Source organism: Psammomys obesus, unplaced genomic scaffold (assembly GCF_907164565.1).
Source record: "Psammomys obesus unplaced genomic scaffold, mPsaObe1.curated_primary_1811, whole genome shotgun sequence".
NCBI classification, from domain to species: Eukaryota; Metazoa; Chordata; class Mammalia; order Rodentia; family Muridae; genus Psammomys; species Psammomys obesus.
This window is the reverse complement of record NW_026585644.1, coordinates 10,113,550-10,135,756: the sequence shown is the minus strand read 5'-3', so window position 1 is coordinate 10,135,756 and position 22,207 is coordinate 10,113,550. Positions and strand designations below refer to the sequence as shown.

At 39.4% G+C, this 22,207-nt stretch overlaps 1 protein-coding gene across 1 annotated transcript in view; it reads right to left on the bottom strand.

Moving 5' to 3' along the window:
- The window catches only part of Hdac9 (histone deacetylase 9), a 675,889-nt gene that overhangs the window by 24,883 nt on the left and 628,799 nt on the right, over window positions 1–22,207 (bottom strand). The window contains exons 24-25 of the mRNA XM_055624368.1: window positions 19,017–19,101; window positions 3,115–3,262 (exon numbers count right to left, since the gene is read on the bottom strand). Of these exons, the coding sequence (XP_055480343.1) occupies window positions 3,115–3,262; window positions 19,017–19,101 (233 nt within the window). The remainder of the gene's footprint in view (window positions 1–3,114; window positions 3,263–19,016; window positions 19,102–22,207) is intronic.

The window sequence follows — 22,207 nt, the reverse complement described above, 5'->3', positions numbered from 1 at the left end:
AATCTCTCACTTTCTAGCCCCTCCCCCATCATCCATTCATGGAAGTCAGACATAGTTCAGCCGAAACACAGGATCTGGTGGTTCTAGAAGTTTTCCTTCTGCCCCTTTGTTGAAGGAAACAAACAAAAACAACAGCAACAACAACAACAACAAAAAACATAACATAGAAAATCATTCACTTTGACCCATTTTTTCCCAAAAGAAAAGAAAAACAATCACAATTTTGGTATAATCTGTCTAATAAATAGAAACGAAACTAGGCTTCCGTTCTGTCTTCCTGTTCATCAGGACACAGACACAAGCATTCACATTCCCTACATGCCGTCGGCGGAAGATTAAAGACTCTGTGAACTAAAGCTGGGTTAATTCTTATAGATTATCAGAGTCAAGCATGTGATTTACTGCAGAATAAGCAAATATACCCATAGAGGCACTGCTGCTAAGGTGCCGAGACTTTTATATTGCTTGGGGTTCACAACATCTCATGTTATTGCTAATTTTTCCAAGCTCTGCAATTTCAATGGCAGAATTACTTAGAACTCACTTCACCCAGGGTGGAATGCACCTCATTTTTCTGCATTAAATGGATTCTAAAGAATAGCTTTGCTCTTTTGTATCCAACACTAACAGATGTTAGTTTCTTCAGCTTTATGGCTCTCAGATGACAGACAACTAACTGGTTTTGGCCTTGGGAATAATTGCAACACCTTTGGATTATGAACTTGGTTCAGCTTTTTTGCTCTGAACAGCGGGGGGGGCTAGTTCATAATATCAAAAATGTAAAATACATTTCCCCTTTTCTCCAGATACTGTAAGAAAAGGCCTTTTTATTCAGTAATACACAAGAGCTTCCCACACTGAGAATCTTCTCCTAAAGTGGTTATGGCAAGAGAGAATATAGACATAAAAATGAAATCTCTTATTCAGTTTATCAACTGTTTGGATCCAAACATGATGTTAAATCCATCATATTTGGAGTGCCCAGAAAAGACAAGAAAGCCAGGATGGTTCACATTTGTGCATTCAGGGAGTGGCAGGCTCTGTATAATTAACAGTTACTCATGTAGGGAGCTTCTCAGAAGCAACTTAAGGGTAAACGAGAAAACGACTCTGAGATTCCACCTCACACCCATCAGAATGGCTAAGATCTAAACCTCAAGTGACAGCACATGCTGGAGAGGATGTGGAGGAAGGGAACCCTCTTCCATTGCTGTTGGGAATGTAAACTTGTACAACCATTTTGGAAATCGATCTGGTGCTTTCTCAGAAAACTGGGAATAGTGCTCCACCATACAACAAGGGCATTTGCTCAATCATGTTCATAGTAGCTTTATTAATAAAAGCCAGAATCTAGAAACAACCTAGATGTCCCTTTACTGAAGAATGGATACAGAAATAGTGGTACATTTTTGCAATGGAATACTACTCATCAATTAAAAACAAGGAAATCATGAAGTTGCAGTCAAATGGATGGAACTGGAAATGATCATCCTGGGTGAGGTAATCCAGAACCAGAAAGACACTCACGGTATATACTCAAATTGTATTATTAGCCTTACAATATAGGATAACCATACCAAAATGTACAGACCTGAAGTAGCTAAACAATAAGAACTCTAGGGAGGTTGCTTAGCTCTCATTCAGAAAGGAAAACATGGTAGAGACTTGAAGCAGCAGAAGAGAAAGAAGAGGGCAGGAGCCTACCACAGATGTCCTCTACAAGAATCTTCTCAACAGGGGATCAAAGCAGATGAAGAGACGACTCACAGCCAAACTTTGTGCAGAGCTCAAGGAGTCTTATGAAAGAAGGGGGATATAAAAGGACCCAGAGGGGACAGGAGGCACACAAAGAGACCAATAAAGCAAAAAAAAAAAGCTGGGTCCAGGGGGGATTACAGAGACTGATGCATCAACCAAAGACCATGCATAGAGATGACACAGCCCCCCTGCCCTGATGTAGCCCATAGACAGCTCAGTCTCCATGGGGGTTCCCTAGTAAGAGGAGAAGAGACATTCTCTGACATGAACTTGGTTTCCTGCTCCTTGATCACTTCTCCCTGGTAGGGTGACCTAGCCAGCCCACAGATGAAGAGGATCCAGGCAGTCCTGATAGGACCTGATAGGCTAGGGTTAGACAATAGGGGAAGAGGACCTCCCCCTGTCAGTGGGCTAGGGGAGAGGGATAGAGAGAAGAGGGAGGGATAGTGGAACAGGAAGGAGATGAGGAAGGGGGCTACAGCTGGGATACAAAGTGAATAAATTTAAAAAAAATAAATTAAAAAAATAAAAAGAGTGAGTGAAAGTCCCAGAGTTTTTGCTGAGTGTTGTTTGACACATGCCCCAAGAAAGGGTGTGACTTTGCCACCAGCTATGGAGAACACCAGTATGGCTTCAAACATGCAGTATAGTGGGCAGCATGCACTATAAAGAAATACTGAATGTAGCCTTGTCACCAGGATGGCAGAATGTACAAACTAACAATGATTTCTTTGATAGCAACAAGCAAGCATAGTGTCAGGCTAGCTTTACACCCCCATCTATGTATCTATGAAAACAAATTAAGAACATTCTCCTCTTATATAGAATACAGTCAGGCTCAGTGCTCCTAATCCTTCAACACACCTGTCTCCTTGACAAGCACCTTCTATCTTTATCCATTTAGACCTCAAGGACACTCACATGTGTATATAATTGCTGGCCCCTGACCAGCATCACACACAGCTTCTGCCTCCTGTGCTCCCTTTTTTACATCAGAAATTTCAAATGATGAGAGGAAAAAAGGGAACATCTGGGAAAACAGGGATAAGAAGGAGAAGTTGAGCCCCAAGCAGCTCTGTCCACAGTGATCTGCACTAAATTACCCAACAAGGAGTGATTTTTCTCACTCTGTCTCATTCTCTCTTTCTCTGTGAACCACATGCTCCAGGTCTGATTTTTCACAGAGAGAAAGAAACAGTCGTGTTCTCCACAGCCTACAGCATCTTCTCTGCCACCTGTGGCTTTGGAGAACACAGGTGGAGGAAGTAGAACATGTAGGGGAAGAAGAAGCAGGAAGAACATTCCAGAATGCCAACAAGGAGTCTGAACATCACTGACCATGCGCTGCATCCATACCTGCCATCTTCCTGAGCAAATGGCTGTTCCACATCCACTGTCAGGGAAGCTAGTGCAGAAACGGTCTCTGTTTCCTCTTGCAGCTGAGAACGAGGCAGAGCACAGCCCCTTGCAACAGCTACCATCTTGATTGACTTCCAATATTTGCCTAGGGGAAAAAAAAATCCACATTTTGTAGGAATTTGAGTGAGATAAATAGTAATCACAATATGATTATATGTTTGAGTCCTTTTATTACTCAGTTGTAATTTGATGTCTGAACTTCTATGTTAAAGTCCTTTTCAGGGATCTAAGAAGGGCAAGTTGTGTCGTACTCATATTTCCAAGCCAAAATCTCGGCCTTGCTTGGAAAGCAATAAAGCAAAGTCCATGGTCTAATGAACTTGCTAACAGAATGACAGCTGTCCCTACAACTAAATAAGCAAACTCTAGGAATCATGCCCTCAAGAGGTCTGGAGGTAGAAGTTCTCCTGGAGGAAAATGAATGAAACATAGTAATGTTAAAAATCACTAGTTCAAGGATTAACTTTTTTCTTAATGAGGTTGGAATACCAAAAGAAAAAGAAAAACGAAGAGATGCCTGCATGAATTGAAAGGCACCTTTGCCAGAACAATCAAATTTGTTAGTCCTGGATGTTCTTTCATTCTCAACCTTAGGGTGTGTACTAAAACAATAATTCATTTAAAACGTTAATATGTGCTCTTGCTGATGTTGGAATTCATCCATGTGTCATGGATTAATCTTTATTCTTTCTCTTCCTTCCTTCCTTCCTTTTCTTTCTTCCTTCCCTCCTCCCTCCCCTCCTTTCTTTCTTTCTTTCTTTCTTTCTTTCTTTCTTTCTTTCTTTCTTTCTTTCTTTCTTTCTTTCTGCTTTTTGGCACAGAAGAAGAATAGGAGGAAAGCAGGTCATTTCTTGTAGACATGCCAACTGGACACATTTCCTAGAGCAAAGGCAAAGGTTTTACAGTTAGTAAGATCCATTTTATTTTACTTACTTATTTTTTGATTGTTAAGTGTTGCGTTGTCTCAAAGATTCTCCCCAGACTCTAATAAGACCAGCCAGTTTCAAACCGTCTCTGTGGGCTTATCAATGAGGAAGGGACTTGGCATGCCAAGGGTTTTAAAACAAGAAAGTTTTGCTTAAGAGGAGAAGGCAGATCCACACTGACCTGCAAAGTGAGATCACAGCTCTGAGTCCAGCGCTGCTTTGGGACACCCTCACAATATGTATTACTGGGATTTTATCCTTCCAGTCCTAGCTTTGGAGGGACAGTCTCTTCATCCACTCCTTGCGCCAACAAGACCTTCAGATGTAGGTACCCACTACCACTGTCCTTACAGTCAGCACAATTCCAACTGCAATCTAGGAATCTCAAAGCCTTAAAAGCTTACCAAACAACAACTCTGCCAATGAACTCAAAAACTCTTTTGGGTATTAATTCTGCACCAGATTTTACTGACTTCAAGAAAGAAATGACCCTGTTAGGAGCACTGTTAGTTGATAATATCTTTTCTGTATGCTAAAGGCCTCAGAGATTTCAGAGAAGAAGAGAAATAACATAATACTTATGGTGATGGCAAAAAAAAGAGGGAAAAGTTGCTAGGGGCAAAAATGATATGTCAGAAAAATATTTGAAAAACAAGAAGAAGCCAAGTGAACTACAATGGAAGAAGACAGAATGCTGAGTGCCCCTGGCAGAGGAAATAAGATGTTGGCTGTTCTGACAGCTCAGTGGCTTATTGAGGGTCATCAATTGCTAAGTACAAGTACGACATAAGCTCAATCTGGAGTGTAATGAGTGAGACAGTTTGGTAGGCAGGGGCTAGCGAACACTGTCTTGAATCTGAGATAGAGAACTGAGTCTTCTTTTTAAAAGATTGCTCTGGAGAGACCTTGAAAGATAGATTAACTGTGATACTAGTCAAAACAGGAAAGCCAAGTTTACATCTTGCCAAAATAGATGTGGAAGGGATAGTTAAAGTCAAATGAAGCTTTGTAATATGATTGAGGAGATACTGACAGGGGCCTAAGAGGACATGCTCCATGTCTGGGCTTATTCCTCATCATCCATCTCTCAGCTTTGAAAGTTATCCCTGATCAACAGTTCCATTCTAAGTCTTAAACAGCTCTAAACCACGGTGTCATATTATCTCACTCAAGTCAGAAATAACATATTCCACCAACAACTAGATATATCTGTCTTGAGCCTCAGGAGCTATCATTATTAAGCATTTTAGTACATGATAACTATAAAGGTAGTGCTCCACACATTTACTTGTAGGCAGTTGCCATACAACTGTAGGATACTGACATAGCCACAGTATCTAGGACTTGGCTTTCCTTGACAAGTATTTTACATATTTTTCAAGAAGAGAGTTCTTGATTTTAAAAGCAACAGACATATTTACAACTACTAGGTGATGAGGAAAGACAACATGAATTATTGATAGCAACCTTTAAGGAGAATTGCTAACAGTGATTGTCTCTTAAGTGTTACTGAATATTTACAAGTAGCATGAAGCTTTTTTGATATATAATTTAACATGTATAAAATATATTGCAAAGTTAAGATTAAAGTTTGACTTTTATCCAATATAAGAGTTACTTACTCAGAAATAACCCAAAACTTAAAGTTCAATCTAGGCAAAGTCTAACAAAACAAAGGAAACAGTCAACATTAGTAATACAATGATAGGCCACTACCTGTATTCATAAAAGAGAAAAGTTTAAATGGAGTCACTACAACCCCAGACAATGAGATACATAGCCAGCTCAAGCCCTATAAATTATGGGTTATGTTTTCACACAATCTGTAGATTTTTTTTCTCTTCAGAAACAGATGTGCAAAAAGAAAAAAAATCATATCTAATGGCTTGGGATTAATAACATCATTAGCACATAAGAGAAATGAACCAAAGTTTTGGAGTACTCTAGGTCTGATATTCATAATGCAAAATATTAGAAACCTGTCACTATAGGGGTGCTCCCTCCAATGGCAATAAAACTGGGAGAAAAGAGGTGTTTTCCATTAAAACTGGAAGAATACCATCTCTCCTCAATCATATCCTTTATCCTATTTGTTTTATCCCACCATGTAAATCTTGCCACTTTTCAGCACTTAAAAAAAAAAAACTATTTAGCCTTCACCATTCTGAGATTTTGTTTTATCTGGCAAGGGGCAAGTGAAAAATGAATCTATAATAAAAGCAGAAAGTAGATAGTGGAATGCAGCCAGGCCAGAGCAGGAGGTGTGAAGTGTAGACAGTTTTTCTGGGTCAGAGAGAATGCCAGGAGGGTGTCTTGCAGAGATTGTCTGACTGGAGGAAGAACCAGATTATTCTTGGTATTGGCCAATTGGAATAAACAAGTAGCTTTTGACTTAAGGAGGTTTGTGATGGAAATAGTCCACTGACCTTAAATCTTCTCCTATCAGAGCCTATTGTTGGCTTGAAACTTCTGGATGTGTCAAACTTGTTCCTTTAAACCTTGGAGCTACTTAAACATAGAATTGTGGATTTCACTTTCTTGCCATTTGAGTGATATTCTTTCACCTTTACACACCATGTTCACCAGGTAGAAAGCTGGTTCCTTACTGCGGCTATAACAACACTTAGCACTGACGATAGGCTCACACCTGTAATTCTTTGTAGCTTCTTCTTTTTATTTGCAAGTTCTTTGTAACTTCTTAATGCTCGCTTAAAAAATATGATTATTATAGCTAAATGGAGAATTTCATGAGGATCCAGAATATTGCATAGGTGTAAAAAATGAAGATACTCTTAAAATTTGACATATAAATTAAGTGACCAGTTAATGTTTCCATAGAAATTGGTACAACTTTGCCACTAGTGGACCAATTTTTTTGAAGCTAAAAGGTCTGAAATAAAAATCCTATTTCATAGGTCTAAATATTTGTTGGTCAACCAATTATTATTATTATTATTATTATTATTATTATTATTATTATTATTTACCTGTAAGGCCTATATAGTAGTGCTAGTCAAATTTTGACAACTAAAATTCATTTTAAGAAACAAAACTTATGAAACTTTAAAAAATTTATGAAAATTATATAATGTAATGTAACCAATTACTTTACATTGATAATCTGCATATTAACAAATAACATAAGCAAAATGTGGTGCTTCAACTGAGAAATGGCTTCATAGGCTTACGCATTGGAGTGCTTGATTCTCAGCTGTTTGGGAAGGTTTTGAAACCCTTAGAGGGTGGAGCCTTGATGGAGGAAATAAGTCTCACTGCGATTGGCTTTGAGAGGTTTTAAAGCCTCACCTATATCCTGTTCTCCCTGCCTCTCCCCTCTCCCCGCCCCCATCTACTCCCTCTGCTTCCTGTGTGTATGCAAATATGATTATCCAGCTTCCTGCCCTTGTGACCAGGCTGTTATCACAGACTCTTTCTAGAACAGACAATGAGAGGGAGATTTCTTACTTTAGGGGAAGGCATACTAACAGGGAAAGATAAAGGCTAAAATGAAGCCTGTAGTGTCAGATTTGAGTCAGAGGTATCAGAGGGAACCATGTCCTACAAATATATATATATTTGGCCCCAGTCAATGAAAAAGTGTGGAAGCATTGGTACTCCAGTAGCAGGCACCTCAGGGTTTCCACATTCAGTTTATCTTTAAGAAAAGATGCAGAGCTCCTTGGACATGGAAGCAAATCTAGGAGTCACTGAGGCAGGGCTACAGTGACTCTCTCTGTCAACTTAAAACTGCCCTCAGACTTCTCCCAATGTTATTCTGAGAGTATTTCTAGATGAGATTAACATTAAGCTGAGTAAACTAAAATAAATAAATAAATAAATAAATAAATAAATAAGAATAAAAATAAATAATAAATAGCTTTTTCTAATATGGGTATCTTCCATAGAACACAAGGCTAACCAGGGAAATTCTGCTTGTCTCTGTGTGGGGACATCAATGTCCCCACATATGTCTTAGGACTTTAACTGGAACACACACCTCTGAGCCTTCTAATTCTCTTGCCTGCAGACTCTGCCTGAAACTTTTGCCAGTTCTCCCGGGTCTTCATTTTGTCAGTGGTATATCCCAGGGCTCCTTTGTCTCCATAACTGGTAAGTCAATTCTGAGAAACAGGTTTTGCTTTATATAACTCTGCCATTGCTCTCCCCTCTCCCCTCTCCCCTCTGGAGAATTTAGACCAATATAGGCAGGAATACTAAACTAACATGCTGCCACACTAGTTCTGAGTACTTTGCAGTGCCAGAATGTAGGATGGCATCGCAAAGCAGATGGACAAACAGGTCATGGGAACAATTCTGAAGGAGTACTGTTCTAAATAGTCAGAGATGGACTGATTTGAGTTGAGAGGATAATATTGGATTATAACCCAGAGAGTCTTTCTGGGTTTAATAATTTTTAAATAGGATAATATAATTGCTACTGAAGACTAGATGTGGTGACATCCATGCTGGGGTAGTTCTAGCCTGGGATGTAGGACTAAGATAACAGAGATAACTAGGTGTGGAACATTGGGAACCTTGGAAAAGAATGAGTTTTCCAGGACTTGTTTTTAATGATGGGAGTTATTACATAGTGCTTGATTATTGATGAAAAGAATGGCTGTAGGAACACAGATTGGTGGCCTCTACCGGTTCTAAGGAAGGTTTGATTGTTGCTGACATTAGAGGGATGGGAGGAGAGGTCAGGTGAAGGAGAATGAATTTGGAAAGGTTCTTTGAAAGGCAGAGAAGGCTTTCCTGAGACACAGTGGAGAGGTAAGGGGTCCATTTGAGTTTCATTATCACACCTACACAATATATCTGTCCACTGTGCTTTGTGTCCATCTCTTGGAGATCTGTTTGTTTAGGTCTAGTGTTTCTGATAGTTATTTGTAGAACTTTATCCAGAGTTTATATATTATTAGATTGTTAAGAACGGTGGGCACAACTGTGGCAATATAGCCTGGAAAGTAGAGAGTCAAATTTCATTACAAGTATGCCCAGAGCTCAGTGAAGAAGAGAATGGAAGTGAGTGATGACAAACAAGGACTTAAAAAGTAGGAAGCAACCCAGAGTCCTAGATGTGTGGGTCAAGCGTGGCCTAATAAGAGTTGTGTCCATCTTTGGCAGAGACTGGCTTGCCAACGCAGGTTTATGACTCAGTTTTAACCCTTCCCTCACATCTGCTAATACAATAATAGAGGGTCATTTGTTGTCCAGGATCCTCTTATTTCCTTTCTCATTCTTTATTCCTGTGTTTGTCTTTTGGGAAAAAAAGGGAGGTGGGTGGGAAAGAGCCAGATTATTATTTCGGTAAAGTTTTATAGAGGACTAAAGGTGAATGGTCATCCTTTGCTATTAATATTATATCCTTAATATTTAAACCTAAAAATAATGCTGAGTCATCTCATTTCTTCCTACTCTTCCTAGTGATATGTATCTTTATACTTCGGATTTTATTAATTTCTCTAAATAGGTTAGTTCGTTGGTTGGTTAGTTAGTTAGTTAGTTAGTTAGTTAGTTAGTTAGTTAGTTAGTTAAAGTTCTTATTTTGTTGACCCCAATGTTCCTATGCACTGATGATTTAAGTTGGTGATATTTTCCTCCAGAAAGGCAGAGTTAAATAATGAAAAACTTCTCTAATACCCGTCAAACTCCTATCCCAGCGCTTGCCTGGTCCTCAGCACCTGTGCGTATGCCAGGTCCCACCTTGTGCTCTTGTATTTTACTCTTCCTGCTAGTGTCACTGTTCACTGCTCCTTCCTACATTTCAACTTTCTTCTCCCCTTTCTCTAAGTGAACTCAGTAACATTAAAATTTATTTTTTTCCATACATTAAATCTCCTTGATTTTCTTTAGGTAGGGCCTGTTACATTTTCTGTCCATTACACCTGAAACAGGAAGCTTTTGGAGTTCTGATTTTACTTAGGAATCAGGGTGGAGACAAATAGGTCAGTCACAGAGATACTCAGACAGAATAAAAATGGACTTTAACATCACAGTCCGCAGAGGTGTAAAATCTTAGTTTTCCTGTTTCCTGTTGAAAAGACCTTCCACAACATACCTGGCCTTGTGAGGTCTCCAGTACAAACTACGGATAGTTTGCATTGCAGAGGTTTGTGGGACCAGACACAATATACGAAAATACACAACAAACGCTCTTCCCCCAAACCTGACCTTCTAGCGAGTCTCCTCTCAGCTAATGGGAACCTAGAGGTGTGAGACCCTAGGTAACAGCTTAGCATGCTCTCTTTCCCAGAGCACTCCTGATATTAAAGAGATTTCAGTCTTAGACACATGCATGATTTTATTTGTTCTTTTGGTTTAATTCATTTTGACTTGGTAGAATATGAATGAAAGTTTTTGTAACTGCTGATACAGTTAGAACAAAATTACCAAAACAGGTTAAATCCCTAAGCAGATGGAAGAATTTTGTTTGTTTGTTTTTATTTGGGTGCATTTTAGTATCAGGGCTCCTCCACAACAGACAAAGTTTCAGCGTTTCAGGAGAATGGCTAATTAGACATTCAGAATCAACTTTGAAAGAGTCATGTGTATACATTTGACCTGGCTGTGTTACAAGTGAGGGTTGGTGGGGTTAAGAGTGGGAGAATGCCTGACACTGCTTTTCTTCAGTGAAGGTCTGCCTGGCCCAGGACTCTAACATCAAGGCCTCTGTCTACAGCCAAAAGCTCTATGACAAATCGCAGCTTGCACCTGACAACAGTCAGGGGTTTAAACTCAACAGGGCAGACACTTGAAATTCTGCCAATCCTTGCATTTTTTTCTGATTAGATTTGCTTTACAAGTTTGCAAGGGGCTCCAGGGTGGGTGTAGAGCTCTGTGGCTCCACGGAATTTGGCACTGGGCTTCCAGACCTGACTATGGTTCAACCTCAATTAGTCTGGACAACTAAAATTCCACTTTCTAAGGCAAATTGATTTTTTTTCCACTAAGTATGTCACCTTTGAAACAGATGGGAAAATGGGGGAGAAGTACAGAGAAACTGCAGCAGGAGTAGGTTTGCTTTTAAGCCAACAGAACACAGTGGCTAGGCAGGAAGCCTCTGAGCAGGTCTGCTGGCCTCACGGTCTTGCTTCTCCTTACTCATTAGCTGTGTGGGCCAAGAGAACAAAGGGAACCAAATGCCCGTCAATATCCTTAAAGTGGCAATGAGAATAAACTCATCTTATCGAGTTGTTGGGAAAAGTTTAAATTGTTGGATGATATTAATGAGTCTTGGGAGAGCACTGGGCAGACAACGAGCATGTATCTTTTGCTAACAGCTTACAGCAATTATCTTGTATAAATAATTCCATTTAACGGCCCTCCATATCTTCACCGTACAGCATTGATGCTTAGAAGAAAGCTGACATTTCTCCAACATTCAAGACTCAGCAAAACTTGTTTTTCTAAAGCTCAGTTTTCTTCTTTCCTTTCGAACCCCCTTTCTGTCACTGCTTTCAATTTCAAGAGGTAAATATTGATATCTTCTCTGTTTTCAGAATCAGAAAACCTAAAAATTATTTATCTTCTCCATGCCAACTAATGATCTTATGCTAATTCTATTTTAGAATTAAACCACTCAATAAGCCTTGTATATCTCCTGACCCTGGGATAGGCACAATAATCTCTGAAGATTTATTTTTATTGTTTTAAATTATGCACAGGTTTGTGGGTATGTCTGCATGTGGGTGTGGGCAGGGGAGTACAGATGCTCAAGGAGCCCAAGCATTGAATTCCCTAGATCTGAAGTTACAAGGGTTGTGAGCTACCTGACATGGGTCATGAAAACTAAACCCAGGTCCTCTGGAATAGCAGCAAGAGTTCTTAATCACTGAGCCATCTGTCTAGTTTCCACAAGTATCTTTCAAATGGAAGCCTGATGATGCTTCCTTCTTGCTTGAATCCAAACTTTACATTCTTGGAAGTAAAAAGCCCCTTTTCAACACTGGACCCTCTCATTCGTCTCCACTGGATCTCAGCAGGATGGAAGTGGAGGAGAGAGAAAAAGAAAGAGCAGAAAAAAGGAATAAAGTAAAAAGGAAATAATATAGGACAATAACTCAGAAGAAAAGTTGATCTTGGATAAGCAGGTGGGTATGTGGTCAAGTTGCTAATCAAATACAGGGTGATCTACCAAGTATGTGTTGAAATGTGGGGAAAATGGCTGTGTCCATGGGACCTTGAGAGAAAATATTAGGTAATTTCTTTCACATCAAGAGATATAAGCAAATTCCTATTAAATGAGAAACAATCAGAATTTCTTCCTGGACGTCTGATATGAACGCCTCTTCCCCAGGGATAAAGGCAGTACAGTATTTCAGATATGGGAAAGGGTACCTAAAATGGCAATGCAGATGAGTGAAGACAGTGGTTGTTACCTTTACAGCAAGTCTTATCTTACTTTCAATAGCCATCTTCATTTATTACCCTCTAGATCTTTATTGAACTAAAAGACATCAATGGCTCATACTCTAACTATCCATTCTCATACAAGATCATTGATATTTCTTATTTTGTCAACTAGTTGACTCCTATTGAAAATAAGTGTAAATAAAACACCAAAAATTAGCATTCTTTTGTCTTTGTTTATCTATTAGCACTAGTGTTTTCTTCTAAGGAGTTTTCATCACTAGAGGTTGACTCAGAATGAGAAGGAAAACATAAAAAAGAGAACGGGGAAAAACTATAATAAGAGCAAGAAGAGGTGGGAGACATTCATTCAAAAACACGTGTACCAGACAGAAAGCAGAAGCAGTTATGAAGAGGAGCAGGTACCAGACAAGCTTGCCTCTTTGCAGAAAAGTGTATTTTCTTTCTTCCCCCCCCCAAACACAGAGGAATGTATGTGAGCCTTGCTCACCACACTCTGCTCAATTGGCATAAAGTTGGGTACACTTGAAGAACTTTGATGTCCCCAAATAATACTCCACAAGCGTGTTTTTAAAATCTGGATGAACAATAGTGATGTCTCATTTACTTTTCTGTTGTTGTGATAAGATATGATGACTGAGTCAAACTATAGAAGAAAGAGTTTATTTGGGACTTGCAGTTTTAAAGGATAAGTCAGTGACCACCGTGGCCAGGAGCATGGCAGTGCACAGGCAGTCGCCGAGAGTGCCCACCTCATCTATAAGAACCAGGCTGAGAGAAACGTCTAACTGGAATGGCATGGAGTTTTGGAACCTTGTAACCTGCCCCCAGTGACACACCTCTTCCAGTAAGGTCACACCCCCCAAATCCTTCCTAAACATTCCCACTGACTGAACACCAAACTTTCAAATACATGAACCTATGTTGGCCATTCTCATTCAGATCAAAGCAGCAAGGTTTGCACGCAGGAGCAATGGAAGTTCATGTTCTATGCGATATATTTGTCATAAACATATGCCAAAATTGCACAGACTGGTCCTTCTTCATTTTGATTTACATTATTTTTTTCAGCCTTCATTGGCAAAATAAGGAATTCTAATAAAATTCCAATTATCCAATAAAAAAATTTCTTATACCGAAGAAAAGCTAAAACTGAGGTTTCAAGATAAAAGTTAAATTTCCACATTTCTTGTACAATATACTTTGTATTCCCCCCGACCCCCAATTTAGAAAGCACCGTGGGTGATGTTTGCTCCCATGTTCCTCTTGAAATCTGAGGAAGTGGTTTGCTCTATAGTCATATGGCTGGTGAATAGAAGAGAGGATTACAGAGGGATTCAGATCATTTTAAAATTCACCACTTTGTGTTTTTCAGCTTGTCAGCTCCAAACCACTAGATGCTTGCAGCAATGAAAAATAATCTCCAAATCCTTGTGCACACATATATTTTCTTGATCCTAAAGTCAAAAGATACTATGATTATCACATAGGAGGTCTACAGAGTTGGTTGTCACTTACAGAGGGCATTCTCACTAAAAATAAATAAATAAATAAATAAAATAAAATAAATGAAGGGAAACTATGTCTCTATACTTAAACTTCTCATATTTTGGGGTTTCACACATGAAAATCAGTATCATTTGTTATATGTTTTTAGAACTTGAAATTAAACTCTTTCAAGCTGAATAAATTTAATTATATGGAAACTCCAGCTCATGTTTCTTCCACCCTGGTCTCAGTGAAGCTGTTGCCTTGGCCAGCATTGCTTTATGAAGAATGGCATTAGAAGACCCTGCCTCCTACTGGGCTGTGAAAGCTTGGAGGATTTCAGAGTCACATGGATGCTATCCACTGTAAGTGTGGGTTTTAGGAAAGAACACACAGGCACACACTCACACAAGTACACACCAGTGCCCTTTATCTTGTCCTGGGCTGTCTCTGCCAAGGCAGAGTTGGTAATCACTGCTGTGCAGTCTAACGTCCAGACTTGGGTCTCAAAACCCTGTCTTCCAAGATTATCTGTAGAAATGGCAGCATACAAAAGTAGTTTGTGTCTTCATAGCAACACTGACTCAACCTTGTAGGTTGGTTTTGAAGTGGGAAGAAGTAGGTAGGTTAGTGGGTGTTTTGTTCCCTCTTCTAAATTCCTCTGATGGTTGGCAGGTGTAGTTATATTGAGCTACCCTAAAAAAATCAATTTGGGGGCTGGGGAGATGGCTCAGCAGTTAAGAGCACAGGCTATCCTTCCAGAAGTCCTGAGTTCAATTCCCAGCAACCACATGGTGGCTCCCAACCATCATAATGAGACCTGGTGCTGTCTTCTGGCATGCAGGCAGAACATTTTATAAATAACAAATAAATAAATAAATATTTTAAAAAATCAGTCTGGTCTAGAATGGAATAAGAAATTACTGGTTAACTGGCTGATTTATCTTACAATATTTGCAAAGCACCTGTGTGTGCCGGTCATTGCACAAAGGTTTCAGCAAGTAGGAGTAAAAAAGCAAAATCCTCAGTGAAAAATTTGTGCTGTGACAGGACATACAGCTACATGAGCATACATTATGTGGGCTTCCTCTTTCCTCTTTTTTTTCTACATATCACATTTCTTTATCCATTCTTCCCCTGACAGACATTCAGATGTTGCTCCTGTCTCTTGACTGTTCTGAATAGTGTTGTGATGAACATGCAGATGCTAATATTTTTAGAACTTTTTAAAAAAAATTTTGCTACTATTCAGAAGTGAGATGATTGGATAATATATGGTAAGCTTACTTTCAACTTTTTTAGAGGGAAACTAAACTTTTAAAAATATATTGTCAGCAAAACCCTGTCTTGTAATATACATACACACACACACACACACACACACACACACACACACACACACACATATATAGTCACCATTTCTTTGCAAAGACAGTTGACCCTTATATACTATTCATTACCATGAGATATAAGTAGCCTGTAATCTACTGGGGTGGTGTGCTCCACCTGTCAGGAGAACTGAATGCCCTTCTGCAGCTTTATACTGCTTTCCTCTTCAGCTGAATGAGCAGGCTAAGCAAGGATAGGACCACTGGGATGACCCTGCTGCAAAACACAACAAAGCATGTGGCCAGGCTGTAGGCCAATGCTAATCAAAACATCCAGCACCTGCATACCCTCAGCTGGGGGGCTCAGGTCTCAAAAAGGAATTCACAGACAGCCTGTCAGCACCTTGTTGTGTGTCTTGCGATAGAGCTCTCTAGGAACTTGCCTGAACTTTTTTACATGCTAAAGCCCACTTCCCTACATTTACATAGCCCCAAACTACAGCACAGAATCATTCAGATCCTGAGCTAGGAAGTGGTCTAAAACTCAAACACCTCTTTTAGCTAAAGGGAGGACCCTTGTGGTGCTCAGAAGTGTGTGAAGAACGGTGCACAAGAAAGACTACTTTTCTGGTCCATTTCCTAGGAGTGAGGTTCATGGCCTCAGAAGGATGCATGCTTGGATCACTTTTCTGCTAAGAGCTTCTCAAAATTCTTAACATCATTCTAACAAGAAAAGAGTCACATGCTCCTATTTTTATTGTTGTTAGTCCAGAAGCTAGGTAGCTAGGCTTGACTATTTTCCATGCTGAACCAGAAATGAAGAGACTGGTTGGTCAAGGGTCCAGGGTAGTTAGGGTGAAAATGGGGGATCTGGATCAGGGAGAAGTATAGAAAAGAATACAGCCATATTTCGTAAGGAAATTGAGCATTGTGCATGGAACTCAAAGCCCATCATTTTAATTTCCCTGGTCAATATGAAGCTTCGGACCCTAAAATACCCATTTCACTTTGCTGTTCCACAGACAAGCCTTGTTTTCTTCTCATTTTTTTAGTTTGACAGAGTAGCCTAAAAGACACATAAACTTAGGACCAATGGAAATGCAGGACAGTGTCAGAGCAGAGTGCTGGATGATCATGTCTAATGATTTTCACTTCTCTCCATGCTAAGAAGTGCCCTCCAGAGTTGTGTTCTTCTGTCCCTGTACTATTTCAGCCCACCACCATTCATTTCCCTCCAAACAACCATTCAAATTAGAGTTTGGGTGATACTTCTATTACTCTTTCTTGGCAGCTATTTTTATCATCAGAACATTGTCCTAGAAACTGGTTATATTACTTGAAGGGCTGTAGAGGGGACCTTCATTCACATTGTCTTAAGGTGTTTCTCTGTATATTCAGCTCTTATTTGCTGAACTAGCAGTGAGCTAAATGCTAATGGAGTCTGGTATTGCAATTACTTTGACCTATTACAGGCCTCCTGTTTTGTAAATCCTAAACAAAAGCTCAAGAATTGTATCAAATGTATCTCACTGCTGATTGGTTGTTATAAAGAGCTTGATGGCCAAACCAATATCTAGGGCAGGAAGTGAGAGGCAGGACTTCCAGGCAGAGAAAGAGACTCTGGGAAGAAGAAAAAGAAAGGCGTTTTTGTTTGTTTGTTTGTTTGTTTGTTTTTGTTTTTTGTTTTTTTTTGTGCCAAGAGACACTGCAGGAGTCCGAGTTGATACTTGATTCAGGGATCTGCTAGGTTAACTTAGAGGAGCTCATTGAAAGTCTGCCCAGTTAAGGCCTAAGCTTTAAAATCTTAAGAGATGTCAGTGTCTTTTTATTTTCATGGTCGGTGGCTCACCAAGGTCTTACAACAAATGACACAGGACAAAATGTGGGCCCTTTGCTCAAAACTTCCTAAGAATTTTAAGGCAGCAAGAACATGAATAGTGACCCATGGACTATCCTACACACAGGGTTTGTATGACCACAGGCCAAAGGGCCATGAAGCCCAATCCTCACTGGCCAGTATATAAAATATGTGGTTTATTTAAGCAGCTACTACTATGTAGGTTCCCTGGCTTGGCACAAAACTAAGAACAGCATCTGTGGAGTTAGGGATAAGTCCGTTTTCCTGGAGTTGCGTGTTATTTGGTGGTAAGAATTCATGAATAATACCAGGTTGAGTAGGTGAGAGCGCCTGGTTTCCAGACAGACCAGGAAGCTCTTCATTAGGAGCTGATACAAACATTGGTTCATTAAGGCACTGAAGAATGTGATTCCAGTGTAACCTGCTCAGATCTTCCCACTCTCTAGCTAAGCTTCCATATCCCTTGAGCATCCTATTTGCTGAAGAAGAGGCTGCTTCTTTGACATGGCCTCAATGCCTCCCATGGGCACTGAGTTAGAATTAGACATTTTATTCTCCTTCGCCAACTGGGCTGTAAAATACTTGAATCAGAAACTCCTCTACCTTCTCTTCTCCTCTTTGTCTACCTATTCCTCCTCTCCCTCCTGTTTTTACCTAACCTTTGTACCTTGAAAAACTGGTCAGCAAATAACACAGCCATTCTTAAATGCTGAAGATAACACAGGAAGAATTTTCTGTGACCACTCTGTGTGTATAATGGCAATGTTTTCATTCTGAAAACAACACACAGGAAGACTGAGCTCTCTCTATCCTGCCAATGCCCGCTCAGGGACAGTGGATCAGATCTGGATGAACAGGAGAGGGCTGTTGGGGGATCATCCAGAGTCCTTCTGAGTGATTTGGACTGGCACTCACTGAACCCTCCTGATCCACCCAGAAAACAAGAGTCCCAATCCTGAGCGGGTTTCCTGCTGGAGCACCTCAGCTTGTCTCTGGGGGCAGTCAGCTCCTGCATCCCAGCATTATCCCAGGAAAGTTGCTCTGTAGCATTTAAATATTCACTTTTCTGTTCTCTGAAAAACCTTTGATCTTCATCACTTATTCCGTAGTCACATGTAGTGAGTAAGCATTCAGTGGAGACCTGTAGTCCACATTCCAGGCACTTGTGAGATGTGAATGGAAGCTTATTTTGAGTTTGTGTATGACATAATTGGTATCAAAATAATGGTCATCTAACCCACTCACACCTCACACCATCATCTCCTAGATGCTACTAAGCAGGAGAAGACAGGGCCTCTGAGGTGTGGCAGAGCTTTTTCAGTGGTGTAGAAATCATGCTTCTACAGACAATCAACAAAGCTAAGGGTTTTCTTAATCATCCTTAGAACCCACTTTTGCCACTGTGTGTTTCCCTTTGTGCTACCCTTCAGGGGTATGTTGACATCTGTGAAGGTAATTACCTGATAAAAAGCCTCTCTTGACTTTGTCATGATGATGCCTTCTCATTAATTTTTCTTTCTTGCCTAAGTTAAAGCCAGGACATAGTTGCCAAACACCAATATATTTAGGAAATAACTTGTTCATAGTTAAAATTGCGCTACATTGTCACAATTCCTAAATTTATTTCATTGTTCTAGGGCAGTGGTTTGTGGTTAAAATATTTTAGGTACACAGAAAGCATGAGAAAAATAAGATTCTACATCTAGATTCTGGGTTATGGCATTAGATAAGACTATCACATTAAGCAAGACATTTCAATAAAAAAACATATGTGCAAATTAAAACACGTTTCTTTGTGCTTTAATTCCCAATGTAATTTCCGTGAATTTGACCTAACTAAAGATGAAGAAGAAACTGAAGACATACTTTGGATTTCAATGACCTTCTGTAAGGAAGCGGCAGCATTCGTATTCGGCGTCTGGTGTAGAGCGTCTTCCTCAAGAGGGCCCAGCTGCAAGTGCAGGAGAGAACATGACAGAACATGAGGACTTTACAGTGAGTAACACAGAGCAAAACAAGTGAAGACCTCATCCTCAGAGGCCTGCTCCAAGAACTGCTTAACATTTTGCTGAAATCAGGTCCCCAGGTGCGGTCAGTTATATTTTATGTTTTGTGTCCATATAATTTAATTCCAAGGAGCTTTTCTATTGGTATCAAGATTAATGTATGGACACGCCGAAGCAGGTGCACATCTGTGTATTAGTCACTTAAAATCTGAGGTATTTGTGTAATTTTCGGTTTGCAATTCACAAACCGAATTTCATCATGAGGCTATCTGCAGCTGAGGCCATTGAACAAACTCTCAGGGAAGTTACATCAGACAGAGTGGATAGTCTATTGTCTGCATTTCAGCTGTGCTTTTATATTTAATCATCTTAAACATTAAACACTTCCTGGTGGAAGGTCATGAAGCATTTGTTCTTTCAATAAAGTAGCAGCAAAAGAATAAAACAACAACAACAAACAAACAACAAAACTGTATTAAAGAAGCCAGAGGTAGAAGAAGAGCACAATTCCACTTAGCATTTACTTTATTCAAAACTACACTTATGTCAGCCTCAAGCATGGGACAAATTCCTTCTGTGCAAATCTATTATGGTCTTCTGGAGTTACACCACTTTTTTTTTAATGGAGGAATTTGGCAAACATTGCAAGAAATGCAGGAGAGCTTCTGGTAATTTATGGAGCATCTCTATCTGAATCAAGTCTGGTGACGTAGATCCTAGGCATGTGGTGATGAGTGTACTGTGGGGTAGAATAGTTACAAAGAAAATAACCGTCTAGTTTTGGGGACAAAGAGAGCAATCAAACAATAATAGCAAGACAACAAATGCTAAGAAATCTGTTTTCCTAGAAAACTTCACGTTAGTAACCTCAAATCAGAAGTGGGGGTGGTTAAATACAGTGGCATGTCCAGGAACTGCTGTCACTAGACATACCAAAGCATCTGGAGGAAAAAAAAAACCAAAACCAAGGGATTACAAATTTCCACAGCATATGTGAGTATAGCTCACCCCCAGGGTCTCTTGAGTTGATTATTCTATACTTCAATCATGAGATCGAAAACAATAGCACCTTTCTTCCAGATGCCACAGGATAGCAGAGTGGCTCGAGGATATTTATACATGAGTAAATTCACTAAATATAACTTTGTAGAGTGTTTTCCTTAGCTGCCAAAGAAAGAGCTTTAAAACATCAAAAGGTCTGCACAATGCCATTTAGTGAAAGTAAAACACCACTGTACCTACGTCAGTGTCTGTGAAAGGTTGTGGAATCTTAAACGCTTTAATTTGGTTAAAATCATTAAAACAACAATGCCAACAAAAAAACAATACTGCAGATTGTATCTTTAAGAATACGCTATCCTGGTGCTACCCTCTCATCTCAGAGGAGCAACTGAATCAGAAGCTGCAGGTTCCTTGGAAAATGCTTCCTGAAGGAGTAGACTGGTTGAGTGAGCTTCTTTGCTCACACACAAAGTTTCCTTCCATTCACTTCTTCCTCAGAACCAAGGGAGAAATTGCTTTTTTGTAGAAACACAATGTCTTGAAACACCACTTCATATTAGAACTTACACACCAGATTGACACATTTAGTTCTTTCAGAAACCTTCCTGTGACTTCGGATAAAAAATGCTGACAAACTGTGTTGGATAGTGGAAAAAACTAGAGTGGGGTCACAAATGTAAAAGCCCCAGTTCTGCAACTGGAGCACATTGAGGTCTGTGGGCTTGTTTTTAAGTCCTGGGTAATATAGAAAGTGTATGTGGTTCAGCGTGTTGAGTATGAAAATACAAACACATCTAAACCCACAATTTGGAGTCTTCAGTTAGATGCCATAAAGTTGTGCCTACTTGTAAAAGCAACTCAGAGAATTAAGGAAATTAAATTGATCATTTAAGCCTCTCAAACCATTTCCTCGCATGTTTTAGGTGAATGCCATTTGAGGGTTTAACCTTCAGCAAATTGCAGCAATTTGTTTCATTTTGAGTGTGTACACACAGACAGGGCTGGATTGAGAGTGTTCTCACAATGTGGGCTCTTTATTTTCATCCAGTAGCTGTGCAGAGAGGGCTAGGGGTAGTAGTCTCTCCATTGGCAAGGAAGCAAGCAGCATTTACAGACTGTTTTGCTAAAATTAAAGCCTCGTATGGAGGGACCACAGAATTGAGGTGTGTTTTTTAGGGAATTTGTTGACTCAATCACTCAGAATTATGGGCACTCAAGCTGTCTGATTGAAGAATCTACTCAATAAATATTTATGAGTATTGGTCATTATTAGTAATCTAATAACTCAATAATGAAATAATACTAAGTAAATAATAATTTTTAATAAATTTGGAGCAAACATGAGAAAACACAGTAAAGCTATGTTAGGTATTTAGTTTAGCCAATGAGATGTAGCAAAAATATTGGCTATTAAAACTAGTCAGAATTACTAAAAAGATAAAAAAAAAATAAATCTAAGCAAACAGACTTCTTTTGTATGCAAAAAGTTTCAGGAAGAGAAAGCAGATCCAGATGTAAGAAGTCTTACACACGCATCATGCTGTCTGTCAACCAATCCCATTAGATAAAGATAATTTTCACAAAGTTATTAAGATAAATTAGACAATTTGAATGCAACCCATGGACATCCAAGACTAGTGATTCATCTTTGGTATGTGTAAAATATAATCGTTACCAACCCTTACATAGATTTAGGCTCCGAAATAGAGAAATCTGTGTTTCTGCATCTCTTAAATAAAATCAAGGTATTATATACAATTTAGATGTTTCCTCAGTTTCACCTGTCATATGATTTTCAAGGACTGCGGCTATTTTAAACACAAGCTACAGGCAAGTAACAGTTAAGAGAGGAAGACTCAGAGGCCATGGATATGAAAGGGGATGGGGAATGTCTGAGGAAAACATGGGAAAGGTTGAAGAGAGGAGGGAGTGAAAATGATGCAATTGTATTTATGTATATATATATATATGTGTGTGTGTGTGTGTGTGTGTGTGTGTATAACATGCATAATACATATATACAAATGTGTGTATATATATATATATATA